Source organism: Rhipicephalus microplus, chromosome 9 (genome assembly GCF_043290135.1).
Source record: "Rhipicephalus microplus isolate Deutch F79 chromosome 9, USDA_Rmic, whole genome shotgun sequence".
Classification (NCBI taxonomy): Eukaryota; Metazoa; Arthropoda; class Arachnida; order Ixodida; family Ixodidae; genus Rhipicephalus; species Rhipicephalus microplus.
The window spans coordinates 13034829-13061978 of record NC_134708.1 but is presented as its reverse complement, the minus strand read 5'-3'; the positions used below and the strand labels follow the sequence as shown (position 1 = coordinate 13061978).

General features: G+C 43.5%; 1 protein-coding gene across 1 annotated transcript; it reads left to right on the top strand.

The window, feature by feature from the left end:
• The first annotated feature begins 553 nt into the window (after window positions 1–553).
• Window positions 554–15161, top strand: Ns1 (Nucleostemin 1). Its single transcript, XM_075873150.1, has 14 exons — window positions 554–718; window positions 831–883; window positions 959–1013; window positions 2020–2222; window positions 2643–2762; window positions 3564–3663; window positions 4872–4975; window positions 6347–6473; window positions 10188–10275; window positions 10415–10738; window positions 10981–11111; window positions 13254–13357; window positions 14106–14262; window positions 15067–15161. The coding sequence occupies exons 1-14, from the start codon at window positions 703–705 to the stop codon at window positions 15132–15134; spliced, it is 1650 nt and encodes a 549-aa protein (XP_075729265.1). The 5' UTR covers window positions 554–702; the 3' UTR covers window positions 15135–15161.
• The last annotated feature ends 11989 nt before the right edge of the window (window positions 15162–27150 follow it).

The following is a 27150-nucleotide window of genomic DNA, read 5'->3' as shown; positions in this document are numbered from 1 at the left end:
ATGGCACAGCAATAAACTACACATCTCGATTAGTACACTAATGTACTGCATATACCTGTTTTTAAAACAGATTTCAACATTGCCGGCCATCAATGTTGCACACTGCTAACATCGCAGGGAAAGAAAGGCTGTTGGTGCATGATGCCCCCCACCCAGTGCTTTGTGCGACCCTCCGACTTTTCATGGGGATTCACTCTCCTGCAAAATATTCTGCTCAAGCCTATGGCCCCTTAAAAAAAAAAAAAAAACGCTGAGAATCTGTACAGAATCGTGCGTCATAAGTTGGTTTAAAAAGCGCGCTTGAAACAGTGCTTTCTGTTAGAAGGAAATAAGAAAGTTTAAATCACTATCGCTTTGTAAATTACACTTTTTACATATAAAACTAAGTATTTTTTAATGAAATTAGTATTATTGTTTTAGTTTGGTACAGTATTGAAAATCAAGAGCATCTGTCGAAATAACCCAAGAAATACACCTTTGTTATTTTCACGGTACCCGTCGTGCCCGTCGATTTAATTTTGCGTGTGGTCGGACTACCACGTGAAAAGCGAAGAGGTACGTTGATTTGACTGCGCTTAAATCGAAGATCGCACTTTGTGATACGCGTCATACGCGCAAAGAGCAGATTTTTTGCTTACAGAAGGTTCCAAGGATTCAGTCAACGCGCTGTGATTGTGTGTTTGTAACGACAAGGAAGGGACGATGCCGAACATGAAGAGTGAGTTTGGATGAAACCACATCTTGATTTCGCTGCGTTCAGTGTTGAATCGATCATTTGTGTTATACTTGATCTATGTGTTGTTTCATCGGTTTTATTCATTCATTTTTAGACAAAATGAGCAAGAGAGTGTCATGCCGGCAGCGCTACAAAGTGGAAAAGAAGGTGGGCTCTCATTTCTGAAAGTTCTGTTTGACGTTGTTGCCCTCGTGGTTTAACGCGCATTGTTAACAATTTCAGGTACGACAGCACCTCAAAAAGAAAAGAAGAGAGGCGAAAAAGAATCCCAGCAAACGTGAGTGCCAACAGGAACGTATTCATAGTCAAATGCGAATTCCTTAGTGACCGAGAATTCCCAATTATTCCCGGTCAAAATTTGACATTTTGCATTTCCTACCAGTATTCGATTGTTTCGTATGACACTGTATTTTATGCTGGATGAACTAGTAACGCTTCCATTTTCGTTTAAACCAAGTCAAACCATTAATTTTTCATCCTTAATCTTAGTTTCAACAACTCTTCTGATTTCATAAACAGTCCCCTGTTGAGGCCAAAAATGAGGGTACAGTCAAGCAAGCTTGTGTAAGGTGCGCAGTATGATCTCGGTGCTCATGTGCTGGCCGTCTTGTCAGTCATGTCGATGTAGGAATAACAGGCTTTCTGTCGCCAGCTCATCATTCAGTGATGCCATCTTAAAGTACGTAATTGTGCTATGTTGCTATCTGAAGTAGTATGTGTCTAGCTCTTATTGGTTCATTTCTATACTTGATCATTCAGTGCATCACCTTGTGTCGTGTCCTCTTTCTCCTGTTAAGATTGTGTCTGACCAGATTGTGTCTGACAAAGATAAGCGTATGAACTTCTTTCATTCAGAGCAGGAGTCTCGTTCTGGCAGACCTGATGCCTTCAGTTAGTACGCAAGGGATTATTAGTCAGCTGCATGTCGTTGGTGCTGTGTGATGCATGTGGCATGTCGTTGGCCGGCAAGAAAGCGAAAGAAAGAAAGAAAAGGTGCGTCTACACTCGCCGTCATGGCTACAAGCAGCGCTGAACTCTCCCAGGTTTAAATGCACAGATAGACCCGATATAAGTGTACAAGAAAGTGACCACTGCTATAGCTCTATTGGAACAGCGTAATACACACTATCCGAAGGTTGCAGGTTCGCTCCCTGCGTGCTTCAAAGTGTCTTTTCGTCCACTTCACATTCTTCACATTTATGGCACAGTAACTTCAAATAAGGTCTCCTACACTTTCCTTGGTTTGATTGTGGGCTAGTTCATATTAGGCTTTGTGAATGCAGACAAGCCAAAGGACCCTGGCATACCCAACAGCCTTCCCTTCAAAGGAGCGATTCTCAAGGAGGCACAGCTGCAGCAGCAGATGCGTGAGGAGCAGCGGCGTCGCCAGAAAGAAGCTCGGCAGGAGCAGCACTCCAAACACCGGGACCTCGGTGAATTACAGGCTGATGCCATCAAACGCCAAGCCCAGCATGCTGCTGTCAGCGTAAGTGGTAACATTTGCAGGATGGTTGGGACTTGGAATGTTCAGTGTGGAGTCTTCGCATGTGCCATCTGCTAACCTTGCAGCTGTTTGCAATTGCAAAATGTGCTGAACATGCTTATATACTGTGCCACTTGCTGAGTAGAAGTGCACTCATTATGGAGTCGTTGTGATTAGCTCTTTTATGGCAGATGACAGACGTGTCAAAATTCATCTTGGCTTGTCTCTGCTAATGAAAAAAGTGCTCATAAAGCCTGCACGGGCACTTATGTCCTGCTGGGACAGAAGGCTTCAACAATGGCTCATTCATCAATGGCTCACAGAAATGGCACTTGAAAGCTTTTTTCTGTTTTTGTTTTTCAGTCTATGCTAGCAGCAAATAACAGCCAGTGTAATGTGTCGAGTTCTTCTTTCTTTTTGCAGGGAATGCTGCATGACCACCTGGTGCAGACAGGCCAGGATCATCTTCTCAAGGAGCTGTCTAACCGGACAGGATATCAAGAACTGCGTAAAGTTGTAGAGGGGGCTGACGTTGTGCTACAGGTTAGTGATGCACTCATTTGGCACACATGACTAGGAAAAACCCTTGCACTACATGGTAGTTAAACAAATATACAAACACTCCAGATGACTTGGAAAACATAGCATGTTATCACCTACTGTATGAAACGGCAGCATTTTCTGGGGGATAGTTGCCATAATAGTTTGGCACAACCGTGAAAGCTTTTGTTCTTTGCTATTTGATGTAGTGTGTCAGTCCACCAGTTGTTTGCAGCCTTTAATGATGATTTTCTTAAATATTACTAGGCTTTGGATTGCTTCCGGACCTTTTTGCTGCCTTATTTATCCTCATGATTGAACCTTTTGGTCATTTCTGCATCTCAGTGTGGATCTTTCTCAGCTTACAAACACTTTAGTGTGTGATGTGAGCGCACAATGAGTTTTGATCAGAACCATAATTTGTTAAGCAACTTGTTGTCTATAGTTTCATTGTGAGGTGGAGGTATCATTAGGCAAAAATGAAATGTTGAGTACTTGCATGAGGAGACAGATTTGTTAAGAAGAATGCTCGAAGTAAGATGTCACCTTCTTAATAGCCTAATTACTCTGTGCATTTACTGACATGGCAAGTGAAAACTTGCAGATCAGTTCTTGGTTTTTACTCTTTGTTGATCAACTTAGTTATTTAGTGTTAGAGAACTCTTAGTCCATATCTTCATTTTTTTATGTTCATCGTTATTGCTGCCAGTTGAGTTTTTCCTTGGCACTTTACCAAAATATGGACTGTTGCTAGGAAATGAAGCTTTCAATCGCATATCGCCATGTGTTGTGTTGCTATTGCAGGTTCTTGATGCCAGGGATCCACTGGGAACACGCAGTCCACAGTTGGAGCAGCTGGTGCAGTCACGGGGCAAACGCCTTGTGCTGCTCCTCAACAAGATCGGTGCATACCTACGTTAATGTATCTTTTCATATCCGAAGCTATAACAAGACAGGCTATGATGGTCAAAGCGGTCTAAGGGCCTACGATGTATGTGGGGGACAATTAACATAACCACACATCGCACCTTCTGCCTCTTTTCTCAGTTTACCTAGAATTAAAATCAAAGTAGGAAGGTTGGTTTTATGTGAGCAGAAGGTGTGTAGACGGCCTGTCTTGTAGGGTCATAATTTTCATAAGTAAACTAACTTAAGATGAAGTGGGGTATGCTCGCTTGTGTATATGTATATATAAGAAACGAAGAGCTGAAGGCAGGTTATATTTATTTATTTATTTTCGAATACAACTGCAGCCCTCTACAGGGCTATTACAGGAGTGGGGTATATTTACATGAACAAAATACACTGATTACAAGGTTAACATCATACTAAAAAAAAAATAACGATTCATTATCGCAGTGTGTCTACAAAATTCGGCGGCAATTCACGAATACTACCGGCTAATTCGTCCCACCTTTCAATAACTCTAGGTAAAGAAACTGTTCTTGAAAATGTTCGTGCCCGTAAAGAAAGGCGTATGCCCCCTGTCTTTGTAAAATGTTGCTGATGGTAGTGTGAGACATCAAAGGCTGTAAAATTACAAATTTGTGATATTTGTGCCTGAGAAGGCTTCGGGGGCCTGCTCAGAATCGTTTGGTGAAGTTAAATTGCATAGACTGCGATGCCATGGGATTCGCTATTTCTTCATTGTGCTTTACTGCAATTATTCTCAATATTGCACATGTGAGGATACCACTGAGGGTGATCACCGTAATGTCACCATTAAATTTGTTGCATTTCTTTTATGTACAATACTTGTGTGGAGTGAAATGGGACAGGAAAAACAATTTGTGCCTTTGTTTGACAGTTCCATGCCCTGTCGTCACAAATATAGTCGCCATATGAGAGACTTTGAGCTTAGCCAAGGTTATGCTGGGGTCACACAAAGTGGAGTTCATGGGAACTGAACTATGGCTACTGCTTTGTCCTAAATTCATGAATTTCATGTCCTGTGAGTTCAAGTGTGCAGGAAGCGCGAATCCGCCATGCTTGGAATTTTCTTATCAAGGTAGTCATGCTTATTACCATTTCGGATTGTGGGCAGTGTAGACCTTAGCGCATATAATCGCACATGAAATAAGCTCGGAAGCATGAGACCTGCGAATCTTGCAGATTTGATTCCACGAGAGAACTTGACAAAATGGCTGCGCTACCTGCGTCGAGAGCTGCCCACCATTGCTTTCAAGGCATCCACCCAGTCTCAGAAGCAGCACTTGGTGAGTGTTGTTCCTGTAATAGCTTTCTTAGAGCGTTTTGCGTGGTTCGTGAGGTCTAAAAGGAGGCCATGAGAGATCTCGTATTACGAAGGCCGCCACGGCCTAGGTGAAGTGTACCGTCGTCATCAGCCAGCCTTACTATGCCCACTGCAGAGCAAAGGCCTCTCCCATGTTCTGCCGATCAACCCAGTTATGAGAGAACTTGATGAAGTGTTGCTACCAATCGATAGCATGGGAACACAAATATGGTAAACGCTGCGCACAGGTGTACTTTGATGAACACGTGTACAAATCGTTCTAAACATGCTTATATAATGTGCCCCTTGCTGAGTAGATGCGCACTCATTATGGAGTCATTGTGTTTTGCTGTTCTATGGTAGATAACAGATGTGTCAAAATTCATCTTGACTTGTCTTTATTCTAATAAAAAAAAAAAAACGCTCATAAAGCCTGCACAGACACAGATGTTCTACTGGGACAGAAGGCTTCAACAGTGGCCCATTGCTTTGGAACATTTAAGTTATTCAAACTACATGAAGCAGAAAGCGGGAATGAAAGAAGTGTTTAGGTCATAGTTTGCATCATGGCAGACATCATTGCAAAAAAAGAAAGAATGAGTTATTATAACAGTGCATCTACAAGATCCGACGTCTGAGGGAATTTGTTGCATTTATTTTATTTACAATACTTCTGGAGTGAAATGGGACATGAAAAACAATTTGTGCCTATATTTGACATTTCCATGCTCTGTTGTAACGAATATGGTTGCCATACGGCAGACTGACCTCCGCAATATTTTTTTTTACTTTGAAACAAGGCATATATAAATGACATTTTTTTTTTGTTCAAAGGAATTGGACATAATTTTGCATGGTAGCATTATTTGAATTTTCGTAGATTGCAAGTGTTAACCTGTGATATGTTATAAACATTGCTAAAATTTGAGAATATAAGCCGCATGTATTATAGCATGTATTTATTAACCTTATAGCAATAAGCTTTTACACTTAGAAAATGGTTAATCAAAGTTAGTGAAATATATTAGTTTAACCTTGAAGTGGGTCTTTGCGGCAGAGCGGATTTCCCCTGAATAGATGTAGTCTTTGTGTGGCACCCCTTTACTTCCGTGGGAGTACCTCTACAGGGAGTTTTATGCGACTTGTATATGTCGGTTGATATCGAATCGAATACCGTAATATTTGTTCCAATATTTACACGTGCCTTGGCTAAGAGACTGCAATACTTTGTCTGGCCACGTAAAGCTCTGTACGATCTGTTAAAATTGGTTGGGCATTGTACACTCTCAGGTGCAGGGTTAGAAATTTCGTTTATGGAATTTTTTTTTCCTTTTTGGGTGACCTGCACTTGCAGTCCCAGCAGAAGGCGGCCCCTGATGTGGAGACGCGCGCCTGCCTGGGTGCCCAGCTGTTGCTGAAGCTGCTGGGCAACTACTGCCGCAACAAGGGGATCCAGGGGTGCATCACTGTCGGCGTCGTGGGTCAGTAGGCTGCAGGGCAATGAAGAGCCAAGCAGATGAGCTCATTTTGCGTATTAACTTCTTATCACATAGTGTCTTATGTAGGTGTAATACTCCTAGGACAATTTGTTTGAAGGGCGCGTCTCCCCTTAACCTTTTGAGCACTTTGTAGACATTTGTGTACGTAACATATGGCTGTGTTAAGTGGCTAAGAAAGAGCAAAAAGCATCGAGATTTGGAAAAATTAAGCCTCCTGTGTAATAATGTGTCTTCATTTAACTTCATTTTGCAATGTACTGCTGAATATGACTACTGGACTGAAGGTGCTGCCTGCTATGTTCGAATATAATACAGTTGACTCTCGTTAATTCCAATTCGAAGGGACCTCTGAATTTGGTTTGAATTATCAAGAAGTTTTAATGATCAGAAGCTCTCAGATGGTTGACTCTGGGTGACGTGACACCACACATTATAATTAAGCATTGACTTTATCTCATTTAAAATTTTTTAAAGTGTCTTTAAACCCTATCTACATGTAATGAACAGAAGGCAGAGGACTACGGTACACAAGTTTATTGGCCATTTACTGCTGATAAGACCTCTTAAAGAATGCATGAATTGCCAACTGCTTCTTTGCTCTAGGTATGTGGCTTCACCACAAAGTGCTTTATGTAAATTGAGAAGCATCACAGTTTACTATGCGTGTGCATTTTATTTTTTTCAAACATCTGTTTACTAGCCAAGCATTTTTTCCTTGAAGGCCTCGGGTGCTTATTTTTCATTTTTAGGCTGTTAGGTTTGTATAAGCATGCAAATTTTTGACCAGTAGTGGGAAAGCAGCAGATGTTTTTTGGTGTGGAACTTCAAAAAGTATGAATTAACCGAATGATGGAGTTTGAATTAAGGTGCTTTTAAATATATTAAAAGAATACAGGGCCAACCAAAAGCTTGAACTTTGTTTGAATTAAGAGAAAGTGTGAATTATCAGAATTCAGTGTGAATTATTATCAGTTTGAATTGTCGCGAGTCTACCGTGTAATAATAGTTAGTGTTTAACATCCCATCACCACCATGTGATTAGAAGAGGTACCGTAGTGGAGGGCTGCAGAAATTTTGACCACCTGGGGTGCTTTAATGTGAACCTAAATCTAAGCGCACGGGCCTCAAGCATTTTCGCCTCAATCGAAAATGCGGTCGTGGCGGCCGGAATTCAATCCTGCGACCTACAGGTCAGCGACCGAGTGCCTTAGCCACTGGACAACCACGGCGGGTCGCCACATTTGAAGAGTCATGCAACGTGCCACTTTCTTTGAGCCACATCAAACATTTCTTTGCACAAAATAAGTAAAAGGGAAAATGAATTGACATTGCATTACTAGCCTGAGATTTGCTTTTATGTGTGCATAAGGGAACGTGAATGACTCCAGGATGAATTATTATTCAACTACTCTTTAATTAAAAATAATCTACTAAGAATCACGTTAACCAACATATTACTGTATTATCATTGTTGCAATAAAACATTGAGTGCTTTGAAGTAGTGCTGTGTAAATTTGACACGTTTACGGACAGTTCTTTGCAGGTCACGCTGAAAGGGTGTAATGGAGTAAAAAAGAAAGTCTCAGTTTTGCCAGTAGATAAAGCAATGAATGATATAGCAAGGCATTAGAGTATCACACGAAGAATGCAGAGCAGCTCAATACTTTCGACACGCCGCTGCAGCGTAAAGAACATTTAAAGTGCGCATACGTATACGCAGGACAAGTGCAAACTGACAGTGGTCATAGTCGTTACATATATTTATGAGGAAGGTGCTGAAACTATCCGCATTGCAGAAGCCAACACGGTTTCATTACTTGTTTTCATCAAAACTGAGGTGGCATGTGGAATGAACACTCAGCATCTCCTGCCACGCGGTGGCGTCTGACGCCTAGTGTGTCCCGTGTTCTTTTTTTTTTTTCCTCCCTCTTTTCTACATCATGAGTGGTACAGAAGAGGGCCACATTTTTTTGTCAAGGGCAATTTTTAATTTGAAAGAAATTGTAAAGGCGTTGGTGATAGAAAATATGCTCAAGCTGCTCCGGGATCTGCGTACCATGATCGATAAATGAATAGCTCGCCATTATAACACTGGCACAAGCATGGTGCGTGGCTATGTTGGCTAGCACAGTGGGCTGCAGAGCAAGGGGTCGCTAGATCAATCCCCAGTATGTTTCCTTGAAAAATTGTTCACTAATTTATTTTTCTATATGCCTCTTTTACATATACAGGGTGCCCCGGGTAACTTTAGCCAGAGTTTAAAAATATGCCGGAACACATAATCACGACGCGTCCAAATGCATGTTGCTCACCATTGCCTGGAGTTAGTCAGACTATTTTTTGTCTTCTCAAATATTGCATCGTAATCGCGTGTGCCAGCATATTTTTTAACTCTAGCTAAAGTTACCTGGTACACCCTGTACAAGTATATATAGATATTTAAAACAGGACAGCAACGAGAAAAATCGGCTGAGAATGTTCATATAATTGCTATCACAATTTAAAAAATTCCTGGTAGTGTTCACAGGACTGACATTGTATGATGAAGTTCCCTCTTCATTATTTTTTTTTCTGTTCCGTACATTTAGTAGTTTTTTGTCACTCGTAGGGCACAAGTAGTATTTTTACTTAACTTGTGTCATGCTTATATAAACACTACATAAGCAAAGGGCCAAGCACATAAATCAGGTAAGAATGATGCTGACAGATTTTTAAAATACTTGTACCACTATAACGTGGAGCATAGTTGCCGGATTCCACCGAGCTAATAGATAATTATGCAAAATAAGTGCAAATTCAATTAATGTTCCCATTATTAAAAATATTTTATTTTTATACTTTAAAAATGTGTAACACGTAGGGGAGAAAGAAAAATTTTGATTACTTTTAACAGCAAAAGTATGTGCAAATGTAAATGAAAGCACATATTGATTTTTGAAAATTTTTCCCTGTGCACTTTCCGTTTATATTCGAATGCATGTTTGCCAATACATGATTGACGCTATTAATTCCCTATTCTGTGTTTGACTTGAACACTTAGCTACTCGACTTGAGCGTGGTGATCACTAAAATAACTTTATTTGCTAGAAAATTGCAAATAAGCCCAAAGAACGTGACAAGCGACTGGAAAATTGTACAAGCAACTCGGCGAAAAGGGAAGCCCAAATCCGCTTATTATAGTTAAACTGGGGACTCTGATAAGCAGTGACAAATCTTTTTAAAAAGTAATGTTTCAAGATTTTTTGGAGGCTCTCGCATTTTTTTTTCACTCTTTTCTTCAATTGAAGTGCCTTTCTGCATGGTCATAAAATATATTACCTGGAATGGCACGCTGAATCATGTCTGATACTTGACAATATTTGCTCAAAACAGAGCAACCAAGTGTTTATTTGAGTGAGGCTTGCTTAGGTTTGTTTGTGCTGAACAAACAAAGGCTGGTCTAATTTTTGTAGAAAAGAATAAATGTTGATGCATTGGAGCGATTAATCTTTCGTAGGAGCGAACTGCCTCAGTGGGATCTTGTCTTTGTTACGGCAACAAGTTCTCAAATCGTTGGCTTGTGCCTTCTATTCTGTGCCCACCGTTTTCTTGGCGCAATTGCGAATGTCTGGCGGTTTGACTGGGCACGGAAGTTTCCTGCCTCATAGATCGGTGTCTTTTGCAGCGTTGAGTTGAGTGGTTGGCAAACTTGTGCAGGCTATCCCAATGTCGGCAAGAGCAGTCTGGTCAACAGCCTGAAGAGGTCGCGAGCCTGCACTGTTGGAGCTGTGCCTGGTGTCACGAAGTAAGAACCGTTGCCATTGGTTTTTACCGTCGCTTTTCATGCTGCCTTTTCATAATTGTCATCTACTCTTATGTACCCGACGCATGTTTCAAGATTGTCGATATAGTTTGCCATTCTTGATCTCGGACTGTCTGTGCAGGTGCATGCAGCGAGTCCAGTTGGACAAGCACGTGTGGCTGCTAGACAGTCCAGGTGTAGTGCTGGCCTCGGGCGATGCGACGGAGGCCACAGTGGCGCTGCGTAACGCCAAGAGCCCCCAGTCCCTGGAGGACCCCGTGGGGCCTGCCTGCTCCATCCTGCGACGAGCATCGCGTGAGCAACTCATGCTCCAGTACCGCCTACCCGAGTATGGGTCGCCAGAAGAGCTGCTGCTTATGCTGGCAAAACGTATGGGGCGGCTTCGCAAGGGTGCCCTGCCTGATGCAGGGGCAGCAGCTCGCAAGATCCTCTCCGACTGGAACTGGTTCGTCGCTGCTATCTTTGTTCGTTCCTTTCCCTTCTTGCTGAAGATTTGAGAGGCACTGTATCCCCTCTTGAGACCCTAACCACCAGCCTGACAATACATATTTTAGGGTTCTCAACACCAGTGCCTCTATTAGAAGCAACAATCCGAAGATATATAGATTCGTGTCAGTAATCATTAGACATCTAAAAGCTTCACGCGAGACAAGGCGCATAAAGAGAAATGTCTTTTGTGGTCTCTAGTGGCCGCATCAAGTACTGCACGGAACCTCCTGAGGAGAAGTCGAGTGTGGAAGGCACCAGCATCGTGTCGGCCATGGCAGCCGAGTTTGACTTGGATGCAATTGCCGAAGAAGAGGAGCATGAGCTGAAAGGTGAGACTCTCCACTTATACTTTGTTTCACAAGAGTAAGCATGCTTGGAGATGACTGAGTAGGCACACTACTGTTAATAAGTTATGTTTGTTCTGAGTCATTATAATACGGGTTCACACTGAGCACTATCCAAGTTTCCTTGCCTATTCAGTCCTTTGCACACTCATCTTTCCCCGGGCCTTCAGAAGTACTTTGTCATTGCTGAAAATATCAGCTTCTTGCTGAACTTTCGGAGAGCATGTAAGTGTAGTTGAAATGAACAGTCCTGATGGTGTAGTTGAACCAACGACCATTGTGTCACTGTTACAGTTACTGTTCTGACCGAGGTAATCTTACGCTCGGAGGTTTTTTGTGTCTGGTGTATCCTTCAACCCCATGCTCCTCGCTGTAGTGCTTTGGCCTTAACAGTAAATGAATGAAAGTGAAGTGAAAATCGTGGAGCTGGCAAGAAGCAGCACGTGAGCAAAATAAGTTACTACCTGGATGCACGGAAAGCTGGAAAATTCGTATACCGTAATTACTCGAATCTAACGCGCACCTTTTTTCCGGTTAAGCGAGTTCATAAATCGCATGCGCGTTAGAATCGAGTACGAACAAAAAAATTGCGGTCAATCTATTGCCATCGGCAAATCCAAAATGGCCGCCCCCTATGTGCGTCGGCATGGCGCGTCGGCCATCTCTGCCTATGTGTTTCTCATGTGCGGCACTTCGTACGTGTGCTGAGGAGTTCGTCATCTAGTAGTGCATTAGCATCGACGGCGTGGAAGGGCCGACTCCAAAAACTCGAGTGCAGTTCGATGCCGCCTTTAAAAGAAAAGTCATCGCGTGTGCAGAAACGGACGGAAATCGGGCCGCATCGCGGTCGTTCGGAGTTCCCGAAACGTGGGTGCGGGACCGGCGGAAACAAAAGCAGAAGATTGTCGACAGCAAAGATTCACGCAAAGGCTTCAGCGGACCACAGCAGGGTCGGTTTCCGCAAATTGAAGAGCTGCTCGGCGAGTATGTGATTGAGCAGTGAGCGGCACAGCGGCCCGTGACGACAGAACTGCTCCAAGTGCAGGCTATGCAGTTAGCCTTAGAAAAAGGGCTAATGCAGAGCCAGTTTAAAGCGAGCAGGTGCTGGTAACTAACTTTATGAAGAGGAAAGGCTTTTCCCTCTGAAGGCGAACGGGCATATACCAAAAGTTGCTGGAGGAGTACGAAGAAAAGCTTCAGTTTTCAGAGGTTCGTCCTAAACTTGCGGCACAACAACGGCTCCCTGCTTGGGCAAATCGAGAATGCCGATCAGATGCCTCTTTACTTCGAGATGCCTGGCACCACAACTGTCGAGAAGAAGGGGGCGAAGCAAGTTCGCGTGCTGACATCGAGCCACGGTAAAACTAGAGTGACAGCAATGCTCTGTTGCACGTCAGATAGGCACAAGCTTCCCCCGTACCTCATACTTAAACGGAAGACGCTCCCGAAAAGAGTCTTTTTCACAATTGGTGTGATCGTGTGGGCCAGCGAGAAAAGTGGTTGCGCGTTACAATCGATGTCTTACGTTTTTTTTTTTTTTCGCGGTGGAAATCGGGTGCGCGTTACAATCGAGGGCGCGGTAGAATCGAGTAAATACGGTAGTTCGTAAAGGGCATTTTTCAAAATCCCTCCACCCTTTTGTCCCCATTGTTTATTGATGTTGCGGTTATTTTTAGTGCATGCTTGAGCACTAGTGGGAAGTTACTGTTGGTGCTTGAATTGCTATTTTTATTTTACCAGCATGTCGCTGTGTCCCAGGGCCAATAAAAAAGGAAGGGGAGGTGGGAAGGAAGATGCCAGGCCTGCACACAAACGCAACATGCTTATTTTTTTTTGGATAGCACTACCAAATGACTAAACAGAGCTTATGTTTAATAAAGCACAGTTTTGTTGCGGCATTTGCTTGCAACTCTTCTTCGTGACTACAAATTTTAGCCGGACCTCTTACTGGTTCCCAGAGCTTTCGTTTCAACAGCTGCCCACTTTGGCGCACTAGATCGACAGGCTGTGGTGGCCTAGAAATTCTGGACTTAAGGGAACCAGGAAAATGGCACTGGAGTACACTGGCGATATATATATACGCACCGATGAGGGTTCTCACATCATCAACCACCTTTCTCGCTCCAGGTCTTCCCGTAGTTCGGCCAATGGATGTTGTTCCTCTGGAATCCATGGGAACGGCAGACATGGCACCCGAGGAAGAAACCACCGCATCGATGGACACTGGCCAGGTAGGGAACACCATGTGCCAGTAGACACAATTCACAATATGGTTACAGAGTACACAGAATTTTCTTGGGAAAGCGAACGTCAAGTTCTAACACCTTTTGCCTGCTTGGTAATTGTCTGCTGCATTGTGACATTGATCCAAGTGCAGCTTGTGTCAAATGAGGTGTGGTAGGCGTTTTATGCTGCAAGTAACGCTCTTTCTCGCGTACAACCAGCCCCCTTGGCAACGATTCTCCGACAATATTCTGAAAATGTTCCCGCGTAATGGGACAAAGCTGGCATCCTTGCTTAGCTGTGAAGCACTGTTGTGAAGCCACCTTTTCTGGCCAAAATTTGCATTCTTTTTTTTTTTTTTGTCTTGACCTTAGCTCTAATTATCTAAAACTTTTTGTGCAAGTAACACGTGAGAAAATACATAATCATAATTGGTGTCCATGCTTGGTATAACAATCCAGACTTGCTGTCAGTTGCGTGTCTGGCTGCACTAGCGGCAGCATTATAGAATGGGAAAACTCAAATGTGACAGTTTTGGTGCACACTGTTGAAACACACAGAAGGGTAAAAATTGACTCGGAATAATTCCACTACCTCATTAGACCGACCAACCAATAACCGGCACTCAAATTTGTTTGAACATTACAAGGAATACAAAAATCTTACTCCTACAGCACAAAACGTGGGAAACGTGCTTCGTAATGAAAGTGCGACAAAAAAAAAATTGACCTTTTTTCACTTGGCTACATTCGACAGGAGGTCGGGCCGCAGTGGACGACGGAGGCACCACGCAAGAAGACGGTAAGCTCCAAGCTGGCTTCCAAGAGTGAAAGTGTCATTGAACCGAAGCTGCAACAGAATAAGGCTCGACGGAAAGAATTCAAGAAGATGCTCAAGAAGCGTAAGCGATCTGGTAAGCTGCCGCTGGGCGGAATTTCTTTCCCCGCATCTTGGCTAGCGCGTACAGCAGGCTGGTAGTGAACCTAGATGTGCCAGCATGGCATAATTTGTCAGTGCTCAGGCTTGTTTTATTAGAATAACAGTCTCGCATATGGAACGCACTCAGTAACGTGCTACTTCTAACATCACGCTCTCTTTACCTTTACGCAAAGCGTTTGGCCTGCTCAGAGAATTTTTATTTCACTTAGCAGTAAAATTGTTTCATCTACAGTATTTTTATCATCACCTTAATTATGTATTTGTACACAAATAGAAACCATTATGAAACCCCCCGCCTCCTTTTTTTTGCTTAACATCAACTGAACAGGACGAAACTTTGTTTTCCGAATACACGAAACTACTAAAACCAAATTGTAAAACATTTTGTCCCGCACCCTGGTGGCAACATCTTGTTTGTGTTTTATTAGTAAATGCTGAAACCTAAGTAGAAAAAGCAATGTGAGTGTAATTGCTTTAGAAGCACTTGCTATGTTCCCTGTAGCCCCATATTTGAGGTAGAAGAAACATTTGCAAAAGTATACATATCTTTAACACCATTTTCTTTATCATAATGAGTGGTTCATAAATTCAGCATTCGTGTACAGGCTTGGCCCAAGCAATTGTGCAGATTTTAGGGCTTTGGTGGAGAAACTTATTTTGCGAAAACAGAAGGATTGGCTGCAGTTTTTTATTCCATGGGTGTATTTGTACATGTCATGCTTCAGAATGAGTAATTGTGTACGTTGAGAATTTTCGTTTGTGTTTCTTTATTTTTCAGACAAGGTTGCATCTGCACTTTCGGACTCCTTAGCATCTGCCCTTACTGGCTTGGGTGGAAGTGAATGAACATATTAAACTTAATTTTGAACGAAACCATTGTGTGCGTGTCTGTGAGTCTTCTAAATAATCAAAACTGTTATTTGGCCACCTTTTATATATTGTGTGGCGGCATATTTCAGTACTATTATCATAGACTGTTCTTACATGTTTTTTTATTTGAATATACTGCAGGCCCTTCACGGCCCAAGCAGGAGTGGGTACACAGATACATCGAAATACATACATTGCCAGAAAAAAAAAAAAAAAAGGAACAAAAAAATCATGGTGCAAATTCAATACACTGTATGCGGTTGATGAAAGAGTCAATCGTACTACAACAAACAATGTCATTGGGTAGGCTGTTCCAGAGGGAGATAGCCGACGGAAAAAGTGAATGTTTGTGAGCGTTTACACGACTTAAGGGTTGGCGTATTGTTTTAGAATGATTTAGTCGGAATGATTGTTTAGGCGGATCTTGCAGGTAATGAGAGCGTGATATGTGGAAATGACCATGATATAATTGGTAAAGGAATTTTAATCGTGACATTATTCTGCGTTGAAAAAGTTGTTTTAAGTTTGCCCTTGCGAGTAAATCTGCGGTACTGGACTGCCTCGCGAATTCTGAATATACGAACCTTACTGCCAATTTTTGTATTCGTTCTATTTTACTAATCAGGTACTTTTGATGTGGACTCCAGATGAGATCGGCGTACTCTAAACATGGTCTAATTAGTGTTTTGTAGGCATTTATTTTAATAATGTTCATTTAGACCTGCGTGAAAGCATCAAATTAGTTGTAGTTAGGAAATTTTGTAACTGTATATGTGTTGCAGTTCTGCATACTTAGTAGTGGAAAACGTGGGGAGGGAGTTGTAACAAAGATTCAGATAAGCATCAGCCTATACTCGTTGAACAATGCAAGTACATCTGGAATGAAAGTCTACTGTAAAATGGGGTTACTTTGTGACACATTTCGTACGTTTTCATTCACTCGCTGAACAATTATCAACATAAACGCGAATGAATAGTGGCGTAACGTTGCTAAAACCTCCCCTCACACGACGGTATGTTCTACAAATCCGCATCTTTAACACAAACGGCTATATTTAGGATAAAAGTTGTCACAAAGTTGCCCCGTCGTGTGGGGCAACTTTGTGACAACGTTGTTTGTGGCTGAATATGATAGGGAAAAAAAGGTCTGGCACGAAGTTACCCCATCAAACGTTTATTTGCGTTATCTAAAACTGGTTTCTGCTCTGGAAACGTTACATTGTATTACAAATCGTTCATACGTCTCCAACCTCAATCAAGATCTTTTACCTCAAAGATGCCTCGCTTGCCTACAGGCCTAGGGGATTGAATTGTGTACAAAATAGCGTCTTCGCGGTCCGGCCATCTCCAATTCTTTTGGGTCCTCTCCATAGTGCTGACGATGTACCCCTCAGGTTTGACTTCCGTCACTCTTCCAGGGAAAACTTGTCCTTCGAAGTTAACTACGACAAAGTCATCCTTCTTGAAAGTGCTTTCTCCGGAACCCGTACAGCGGACCTTTGGGACGTTGCTAGTATTTGAAATCGCGGAAGTGCTAGAAGTGTCTGTGTCCGATAGGTTGTCAAGACTTCCGGAGAGTACCTCGGAATCACTTGTATCTTCTTCTGACCACCTTTTGTTGTCGCCGTACTGACCATCTGAGGACGATTCGCTGTCACTGCTTTCTTCTGCGCTGTCGTCCTCAAGAGAAGACCTCTTCCTAGATCGTCTAGCTCTGATACCGGAGGAAGAGCTGCCCTTCTTTCCAGTTGTCGGTTTTCCCGTTCTGCTGGCTTCTACTTCGGCGACCGATATGCTTTTCCCCGCTGGGATGTTGAGCATCTTCCTCCTCTTGGTGACCCGCTTTTCTGTCACCTCTTTCCTTTTTTTTTTTTAATTCCTCCAAGAAGACACCCCCTACTGCGTCTGTCATGGATTTCAAGCTTTCCTCGAGGACTGATTTAGGAAGCCGTTGGAGAACCTCGGTCTTGTCAAGGGGGAAAATCCCGGTCTTCCGGAATCCTGACTTCAGGTTCGCTTCAATACTTTCTTGCAATTTAATCGTCATTTTTTTTAGTAGACCGGGCAATTCGTCTTTCGGTACGGATGTGCAGCGGCTTCCAGAGGTTGACTCTTTCCATTCCGCCAAAAGTGAACGCCAAATTATTTTCAGGCTACGAAAAACGGCGACATCGAGAGGCTGCAGCAGATGAGTCGCATTCGGTGGGAGCGCGATGAACTTTACATTATTTTCTTTGCACAGACGAAGCACTTCGAGGCTAATGTGGGAACTCAAATTGTCCCCGATTAGAGCTTTTGGACCATCTTGTTTTTTCAATATGGGCAGCATAAGTGACATGAACCAGTCTTCAAAAACTTGGTGATCAAACCAACCAGATTTCGTTCGATTATACCAGGCCCCCTCTGGTCCATTTTCTGTCCATGTCGACCAAAGCTTTTCTGCCTTGTAATTGATATAAAGCGGAGCCAACTCTCCCGCAGCACTTCCACAAACCATAATCGAAGTACAGGCTTTTGATGCGTTTTGGATTTTTTCTGGATACTTAGCTCCTTTTCTAGTTATCACTTTTTTGTTCCCTGGATCATCCTGTACATTTGTTTCGTCGTAGTTCCAAATGTTTTCACCCGGAATACCATCCAGCTCTTTCTCGAGATGGCCAAAAAACGTGTCAATCACTTCTGCATCCGTCGAGGCCCTTGCATATGTGATGTTTTTTGACACGCGTTCAGAGAGAATATCTTTGTGACGTTTCATGAAAGAGTTTGCCCACTCCTTACCGGGGAAGTTGCCACCTTTGAAAGCTGACACTTTTCTTCCCGTTCGATCGAGAAACGCCTTCACTACACATCTCAATTGCATGAGCAATCAACCTCTTCTCCTCCTCTTCCGTAAAAACAGGTTGACGACCAACTTTTTGCGCCGGACGATCGACTAAACCACGAGCCTGTTTTGTCTTCAACCACAAGGTGTTCCGACGAATATTGAACCTAAGAGGAAAACAAACAAAACATAGTACATAGGTAACTGTAATGCGTAGGCAAGGACCTACAAACAAGAAAAAGAAATATGTTTAATAGTACTCACGAACCTTTCAGATGCTGCCCTCCAAGACAATTTCTTCGAGAGGACCAACTGAACGGCATTATTCAACGTTTCCTGGGTATAATTTTGGTACGGCCGGGCACCAAGCTTCCTTTTATAATTCCTCATCTCTCGAAAATGCTGCAAAATCAACAAAACAACATATAATATAAATTCAAAACAGAGTGGGGTAACTTTGTGACAGTTGGCGTGTCACAAAGTTACCCCGCGAAGTATCAACATTTCAGTTTTCTTTCTATAACCTTAAACAAACATGACGTGAATAAATTTTGATTACAGTTTATTTTAGCCTACATATTAACGATCAGGAGTGCATACCTGTTATCGCTGTTTTTATCGTGCGGACGGGTCGAGAACACAAAGTTTACGGTGCTTCAACAATGCGCGCTAAAACACCATTAACCACGTGGGCATCTAGAGTGGCTCCAGAGCGCGGGAACTTCCGCCGGCTGCCGCTAGGTGGCACAGCATGTCAGGCGAGCTTGTTGAGTGGCTCATAGCTTTTCGGCGGCGCCTGGTTGTGGCGCGAGATATAAAATAAAGAAAACCAAGCGCGTGTCACAAAGTAACCCCATTTTACGGTATCACAAACCCCTTCTGCTGTGGGCCACCTAATGTTTGTCTGGCCATGTTTGCTCACTTGCTTGCTCAACTTGTAATGCTGCCTAGTGAGGCGAGTCGGCTAGAAATCCGCAGCTAAATAAAAAAAGGAACATATAAAGCCCTATGAGCTTGTGTTTTAGAAACATTAAGCTTGGCGAGTTTAATGGCGCTAAATTATTCACAAATACTTTTAGAGAGTGCAGAAATGTTCATCAGTGTATACTTTTCCGCTAAACGGAATAAAGCAATGAAATAACTGAGCGCTGCAGGCATCACAAAAGGGTAGAAAACTGCTTCCGGATGTACTAAAAGCGCGGAGTCAGCTCATCTCGGAGGCCATAACAGCGCCTCCTTTAAAAGATGTTTTCATCGCGAAGCTCGCGCCAAAAAAGCGTAGCCTTCACCATTTTTGTTTTGTGTGTGAAGAAAGCCTCTGCGGCACGGAGGAAGGAAAAAGGTAAGGAGAGGGCATGCCCAGCCGGCGCAGGGCGTAAAAAATGTGGCGGAAATGACATCATGGCGGCCATATTCACTAGGCACAATGGCGGCGTTGCTATGGTTACGTGTTGCGCAGTGAAGCTGGTCTAGCAGTGAGCGGCCGCGGCTGGCGGCGGAATGTGTGCCTCCCCAGGTCTCGTGCTGAGTCGTGGCGGACAATATCTGTGCTCTGCGCCGCGTTATTGGTTACGCAGTGTTCTCCTGGCTGTTACATTACTCTTAGCAACGTTTACAAATCCCTTTGTCCATCACGGGGTTTCAACAGTGCGTAGAACAAGTGCATATCCATGTGTCGTGCGGCTGATGACGCGGATATGAAGCAGTTAGTGTTCAGCGAAATGCTCAGCGAAATTGCGTTGGGCACCATGACGAAGCTGAATGACGACGAACGCCTTGCAGGTCAGTGACGGTTGAGCAGTGCTCCTGCTTGTGACAACGGACGGCGCTGTTGAGCCCAGCAAGACGCCATGAGGACCATGTGCACATACGTAGTTTCGTGTTGTGTGTGTACAGTAACAACTTGCATGTGCGTATTAAAACAACTTTTCTGTTCCGCTTGGTACACTCACCACCAGCATTGCATGTAATCTCAACGTAACAGCAACCACGTTCAACTGTCACTAGCACCGTGCTCGAAGTCACCACGGTCGCAGAATGCTGACGCCGGTGAGTTTCACGCGGAACACGGACACAGTGGCAGGACGCTGCGTCAGTCGCGTGGCGGAATGCAACCGTAGAAGGCGCACGACCGATCGTGTTGTCTGTACAGTTGCTGAATTAATGACGTGAAAGCACTCGCCGTTGTCAGTGCATCTAGCGCGCGTTCTCTCGTAGTTGCTTCGTTGTCGGCGAGCTGTTGTTACTCCCTGTTATTACTCGGACGAAGCGATTTCGCTGAAGGTGTCCCGCTGGCTCTGAGTGATGAGCCCAGTTCCATTAGTTTCGGATCGTCCCGACACACGCGCTGCGCAGGCCACGTGCTTTCCGAGCCGGAGAGGGAGTCGCGCCTTCTGCTTCGCATTCATATGTAAACAAGAGAGGAGAATTTGCCTAGTCAATATGGCCGACTTCCGGCTTCACAACGAGTGACGTCAGGGCCTCTCCTTACCTTTTCCTTCCTCCGTGCTCTGCGGTCTCCACAGGTTGAATCCACAACTATGGTGGCTAGAATTGGGAGGTGACGCCAACGGGAGCTCGGAGCCGCTCCTTCGTTTCGAGCAGCGCGGCGGTGGCGCTGTCGGCGGAATGGTGATGCTAGTTACGCGCGCGCGCCTTGAGCGCGCGGACCTTTCAAAGATGCTGTTGCTGAAGCATGATTCAGATAAATTGGCAATTCAGATAACTCACTGTGACGATGGCTGATAGAACGCCATTTCAAGCATTAAAAGAAATTGGCTGCCGCTGCAAGACTTCTGTGACGTTGAATCTGCGCAAATTAAAGCTTTCGTTCGCATATCCCTGCAGTGTTTTGGAGTGCAAGGCGACGGCGTTTTTTTAAAAAAAAATATTACCAAAGTTCTGGGCGAGGAAAATAAAACAAATATTTATTGCACATCATATTATTAGGAAGATCTATTGCACATCATGGAATACAGGGTAAAATAAAATAAAATGAAAAAATACGCACATTTACATACGCTCGGGAGTAGTTAAAAACATTGAAACATTGCACACAGACAGCGCATCGCTTGGCACTAAGTAATAAGAGGCATACAATCACTTTCCACTCGGCAAAAAAAAAAAATCAATAGAGCTTAAAGTTACAATATCAAACTCAGAGCACGCGTCTAAGCTTCAGCAATTTCATTCTTTCCTGCTTAGCGTTTCGTTTGCTGTTCTGGGCTTTGACATGAAAGTGGAGCCTAGTAAGAACATAAAACTTGATAATTTTGTTTGTGAGGGACATACTGTGGTCAGGGCAGCCAACAAGTGTAAGCTTTCTTAACTGCAAGAAGGAAACCAAGTCCATGATGCTGTCAGGTATGACTTCTGTAACACTGAAGCAGTGGGTAAAAGTGTTCTCGAGAGTGGTCACGAGTTCATTGAGCTTGACTGATGGGTACAGCAGGCCTCCTCGGTCAACAGCAGCCGTGAGAGATGCTGCAGCTGGAGATGGATCGTTCTCGCCTTGTAGGAGAGGCGTGGGCTTTTCATGGACATAATTAGGCACTCTAGAGCCCATTCACTTTCATACTTTTTCTTTCTTTCTTTCTTTATTCAATACTGCAGACCTTGTACAGATCCAAGCAGGGTGGGGGAAGAATAAAACAACAACAAAACGAAGCAAACAAGTATAGTCAATGCAATTAGCAATGATCCCAATGCGATTAAATGCTACAATGAATCATTCCAGTCTGTTACGGTGCGGGGAAAAAAAGAAAATTTGAATAAATCTGTTCTCGAAAAATAAGGTGTCAAAGAATTAGGATGATGGTGGCGAGTAAGTCTTGATGTAGAAGATGAAAGATATGGTGAGGGGTTAATCGCTAGTTTATGATTCCAAAGGAGGTAAAGAAATTCCAAACGTGCAGCTTTCCGTCTCAGTGCAAGGTATGGAATGTTGTTAGCCTGCATCAGTTCAGTGGGTGAGTCATACGGTGAAAATTTGGAATAAATAAACCTGACTGCTTTTCTTTGCACATTTTCTAGGTGATTAATGTTGGTTTTAGTAAAGGGGTCCCATACTACACATGCATATTCGAGTTTTGGCCTAATTAGTGTGTTATAAGCAAGTAATTTAACAGCTGGAGGAGACTGTTTGAGCTTATGTCTTAAAAAATATAACTTGCGGTATGCAGAAGAACAAATGCTATTTATATGTGTATTCCACGACAAAGTATTAGTAAGAGTTACACCTAAGTACTTGTATGCCGTTTCCTCATGCAATGGTAATGAGCCTAGCCTGTATTCAAAGGAAAGTGGAGCTTTTCTGCGAGAGAAACGAAGATATACTGTCTTACCAATATTAAGTTTCATGTCCCATGTGTTACACCATTCGGAAATGTTAGCAAGAGCAGTGTTAAGGTGGTGCTGATCGTTAGGTGAAGTGATTTCATGGAACAACACGCAGTCATCTGCAAACAATCTAATTTCAATGCTAGGATCAATGACTGTAACGATATCATTAATGTATATCAAGAACAACAATGGTCCTAATACACTCCCTTGAGGAACCCCGGAACCAACCGGAAGATAGCCAGACCGCCGCTCATTAACTTCCACACACTGGGAACGATTAGTCAAATAACTCCTAATCCATGTGATTAAAATTTCCGGAAGTTTAATTTTTCTGAGTTTTAAGATCAGTTTGTCATGCGGAACCCTATCAAAGGCTTTGCTGAAATCTAGAAATATTGCATCGATTTGACCATTTTTATCAAAACATGAAGCGAGTGAATGAATAACGGTAACTAATTGTGTAACTGTCGAGTAGCCTTTTCTAAACCCATGTTGGTAATTAGAGAGAACTGAATGTTCATCTAAGAATTCATTAATTTGATTGGCGATAATGTGCTCAATAAGTTTACAACAGGATGATGTAAGTGATATCGGTCGATAATTTTCTAATAAAGATCGATCACCTTTCTTGTGTATGGGTACGACTCTAGCTACCCTCCAGTCATCCGGTAGTTTACCTTGAAGTAAAGAATTACGGTAAATTATAACAAGAAACTTTGCAATAGACTCAGCATATCGCTTCAGAAACATGTTAGGAAGGTTGTCAGGACCACATGAAGATTTCGTTTTCAAGTTCAATAGCATAGAAACCACGCCAGGGTAAGAGATGAAACTGACATCAGAGGGATGAAATGTTGTGTGATTGGCTGGACAAACACCAGACTTACTAAAAACACTCTGGAAGTACTCATTCAAATGACATGCGATGTCACCAGGATCATTAACAATTGAGCCATTAATAGAAATTTGAGACACTGGCTTCTTTTTTTCGCTTATATAATTCCAAAACTTTTTAGGATCTTCTGAAATAAAGTTTGGTAGCACCGTCTTAAAATAGTGATCTTTCGAAGAGCTTACCGCACGTGCAAGGTTTTCTTTTAGTTCTTTTAGATTGCCAATAGATATGCATTGTTTTTTTAATCTCTTTATTTTTCGCTTCAGGTGGATGATTTCACGCGTCATCCATGGTGTCTGCCTATTAACTAGTTTTTGTTTGGTTGGTACAAACGTATCTGTACAGAAATTACATATATCTTTGAAACGGCACCAAAGTGAGTTGACATCAGTGTCGGTGAAATCAGTTAGACATGTTTCCAAATGTTCTATTATGGATGCATCGTCTGCACGTGAGTAGTCTTTGAAAGAACGCTTCACAGAATTATTTGATTTCATAGGAGCAACAATGTGTAAGCAAACACTGACAAGAAGATGATCAGAAATACCTTCTACAACTTGAACTGTGCACTCTGATAATTGTCTGGGTAAAAAAAAAACCAAATCCAGTACTGATTTCGAGGTACCTTGAACACGTGTTGGTTCCCGCACTATCTGCACTAGGTCATGAGTTAACATTATGCTCAGCATACTATTGAAATGATTGTTGTTTTCAGAAAGTGATTGAAAGCGCTCCCAATTAACGCCTGGTAAGTTAAGGTCTCCTATTAAGAGTATTTTATGATTGTGGAATTGAGACAGGTGTTTTTCTAGTTTATCCAGATACTCAGGGGTGGCATCAGGAGGCCTATAAATGGCACACAGCAAAAAGTTATGGCCCCAGCATGTGATTTTTACGCATAAACATTCTAGGCCGGGGATGTCTTGCAAAAGAACAGCATCTAACGGGTTTTTAATGAGGACAGCCACGCCGCCTCCTCTAGAAGCCCTATCCTTACGAAATATTTGATAACAAGGTGGGAAAACGTCCTCGTCACATATTTCAGTCCGTAGCCACGTTTCAGTTATGACGGCAATGTGGGGGTCTTGTTCTAGTAAGGAGACTTCCAAAGGTACTGTTTTATTTATTACACTACGAGCGTTTAGGTTGATTATACGTAAACTCTTGTCAAACTCATTGAAAACGGGTCATGTGTCAGACTGCTGAGATCGCTGGTTCGTTATTTTGACACGCATGTTTTTTGTCTCATCCCAAAAGTATAGCTCTTTATCGACCTTTAGCTTGTCATGAAGCAAGTGCACTTTTTTACCTTGTAGTTTTTCAGCTTTCGCGCTTTCCCACAGAAACTTCCGTTTCTTCAAAGTCGCTTGCGAATAGTCATTTTGAATAGATATGCCTGATCCTCTAAGTTTGCGACAGCTATCGAGTATCAGTTTCTTTTCATTGAAATTTTGGAGATAGACAATGACCGGGCGTTTGCTGCCAAGGCGTCCAAGCCTGTGGATGCGGCCGATAGATTCACATTGTACGTTCATCTTATCCCGCATTATCGTCGTTAGAACTTTTTCTTTAAGAAGCGCTTCCGTTTCCTCGGGGCATTCAGAAACGCCATGAATTATTATGTTTGATCGCCTGTTTCTGTCCTCAAGATCAGTTAGTTTCTTTGACTGGAATGTGATAACGTGTTCTATGGATTTAAGCGTATTTTGAACTCCGTCTTCCGGTGATGAAGGTAGTTCAGACAGCCTTTTTTCAATATGACTGACCATCTGCTGAAGGCTACTGATCTGCCCTTCGACATTAAGTAATTGCGCTTTCATTTCTGCAATGTCATTGCGGATTACAGTTTGACCTTCAAGCAACTGCTCAAACAATTCTTTCTGCGTGGGACCTGGGTTAGTTTCAATGTCCCCGCAGAGAAGCAACTTGCAGACGAAAAGACATTCATAGGCAAGGTTAAGGCACTTCCGTGGGCACGGCAGGACAATAATACCACGACAATCACTACGAAGAGAATAATTGTTACAACTGACCTGCAGAACGCAGAACAGAGATCTGGTTAGCGTCATGGCCAAGCCGCGTCCTTCGTGCCCACAAAAGGCAAATCGGTGAGGCGTTTCTTTTATAGCATTTTCTTCGAATGACGTCACGCAGCGACTGCCGATTGGTGTCGCCAGCGGAGTCAAATTGCCAGGGTGGAACCACAGCGGAATTTGTCCGGCGGTGATATCTGGAGGAAGTTGATACTTGTCGATGATGCCGTCGTTTTCCCAGCACGTGTGGCCGCTCACAGCTGAAGATGCGCTAAACTGGAAAATGCCCTGCAGAACGCAGAACAGAGATCTGGTTAGCGTCATGGCCAAGCCGCGTCCTTCGTGCCCACAAAAGGCAAATCGGTGAGGCGTTTCTTTTATAGCATTTTCTTCGAATGACGTCACGCAGCGACTGCCGATTGGTGTCGCCAGCGGAGTCAAATTGCCAGGGTGGAACCACAGCGGAATTTGTCCGGCGGTGATATCTGGAGGAAGTTGATACTTGTCGATGATGCCGTCGTTTTCCCAGCACGTGTGGCCGCTCACAGCTGAAGATGCGCTAAACTGGAAAATGCCCTGCAGAACGCAGAACAGAGATCTGGTTAGCGTCATGGCCAAGCCGCGTCCTTCGTGCCCACATTGGACTTCATCCCTTTCGTGGATTTTCTTTTAGCCGCAGCAAAGCACGCCTTGACTTGTTGCTGCTGCTTAATGGGTAGGGCCTTCACCGCTTCTTCAAATGCTGTAGAATCATTCCGTGCATTCTTTTCTTTCATTTGTTTGATGAGTGATTTAGCCTGCAGGACACTCAGGCGACTCCTTTTCGCTTGCGCTGTTCGCAGCTTAAGCCTGTATGAAAGCTTTTGGGACTGGGCCACATTTTTGCCTTTTCTTCGCCTGTAGGACTCACGATTCAGGAGTAGTTTTCTGAGGTGCTTGCATTGTGGGCAGGCTTTTTCTGGCGTTGGAGCAACCCCACGGCAAGATGGGCTGAAGGTTCTGCCATCAAAAGTCTTCTCCTTGTACTTTAAATTCACTCCAAATTCACCAGTTTTACCAAACCCTCTGCATGGTATCATGGAGTCGACGTCGCGAAGCAACTCTTCTGCCATTTCGATGTCGGTAATGTCAAGGGTCTTTATTTTTGTGGCTTGCACAAAAGCTGTCGCTTGAAGTTTGTTTTCATCTGATGTCATTAGCACATACTTGTCAATAGTCAACTTGTCACCATCTAGTGCGCAAACTGTAAACACCGTGGCGTTGTCGGCTCCAGCAATTAGATGTCGAGCCCAGTAAGCGCTGGGAAGACCACACTTGCGGACGTCGGGAATTGCGGGCACATTCGGAACAGGTATTTGGTTACTGTCGCTTTCTGTGCTGTACGAGCCAGCTGTCTCCTCGCAAGCAGACGTGCTTGGTTCCTGACGCCGAATTTTCGATGGTAGGCCGCAAGTGGATGTTCTTGACGTCCTTTTCTTCGGCACTTTCTTTGAAAGATACGCAGGAACATTTGGGAATATGGTTGGCACCGCGTCAGATTTCAGCACCGGTTTCCCTCGGGGAATCTGAACAGTTTCGCCGTTTATCACATGCGTGTAAAAACGCTCAATAAACTGCTCGTCGAAATGAAGCTCACATAGCGCCGACTTCACGTCCAACGACTTGTCGGCACGGGGTACGGCTCGTTGCCAGGCTTCGAAGAGGGCAGGGTCTTTGGGAACATAAAAGAGAAGCACGCTGACCTTGCTCCCTCGATGACACATAGCCGCTCGTGCAGCCAGGAGCAAAGCAGTGGCGTTGCCTCGCTTTCGTAGTGCTGGAGTTCATCCTAAGGTCGGCACTCACACTGTCATGTCAGCAACTAAATACATTTTGCCATAAGCGAGACATCAACGCGGAAAA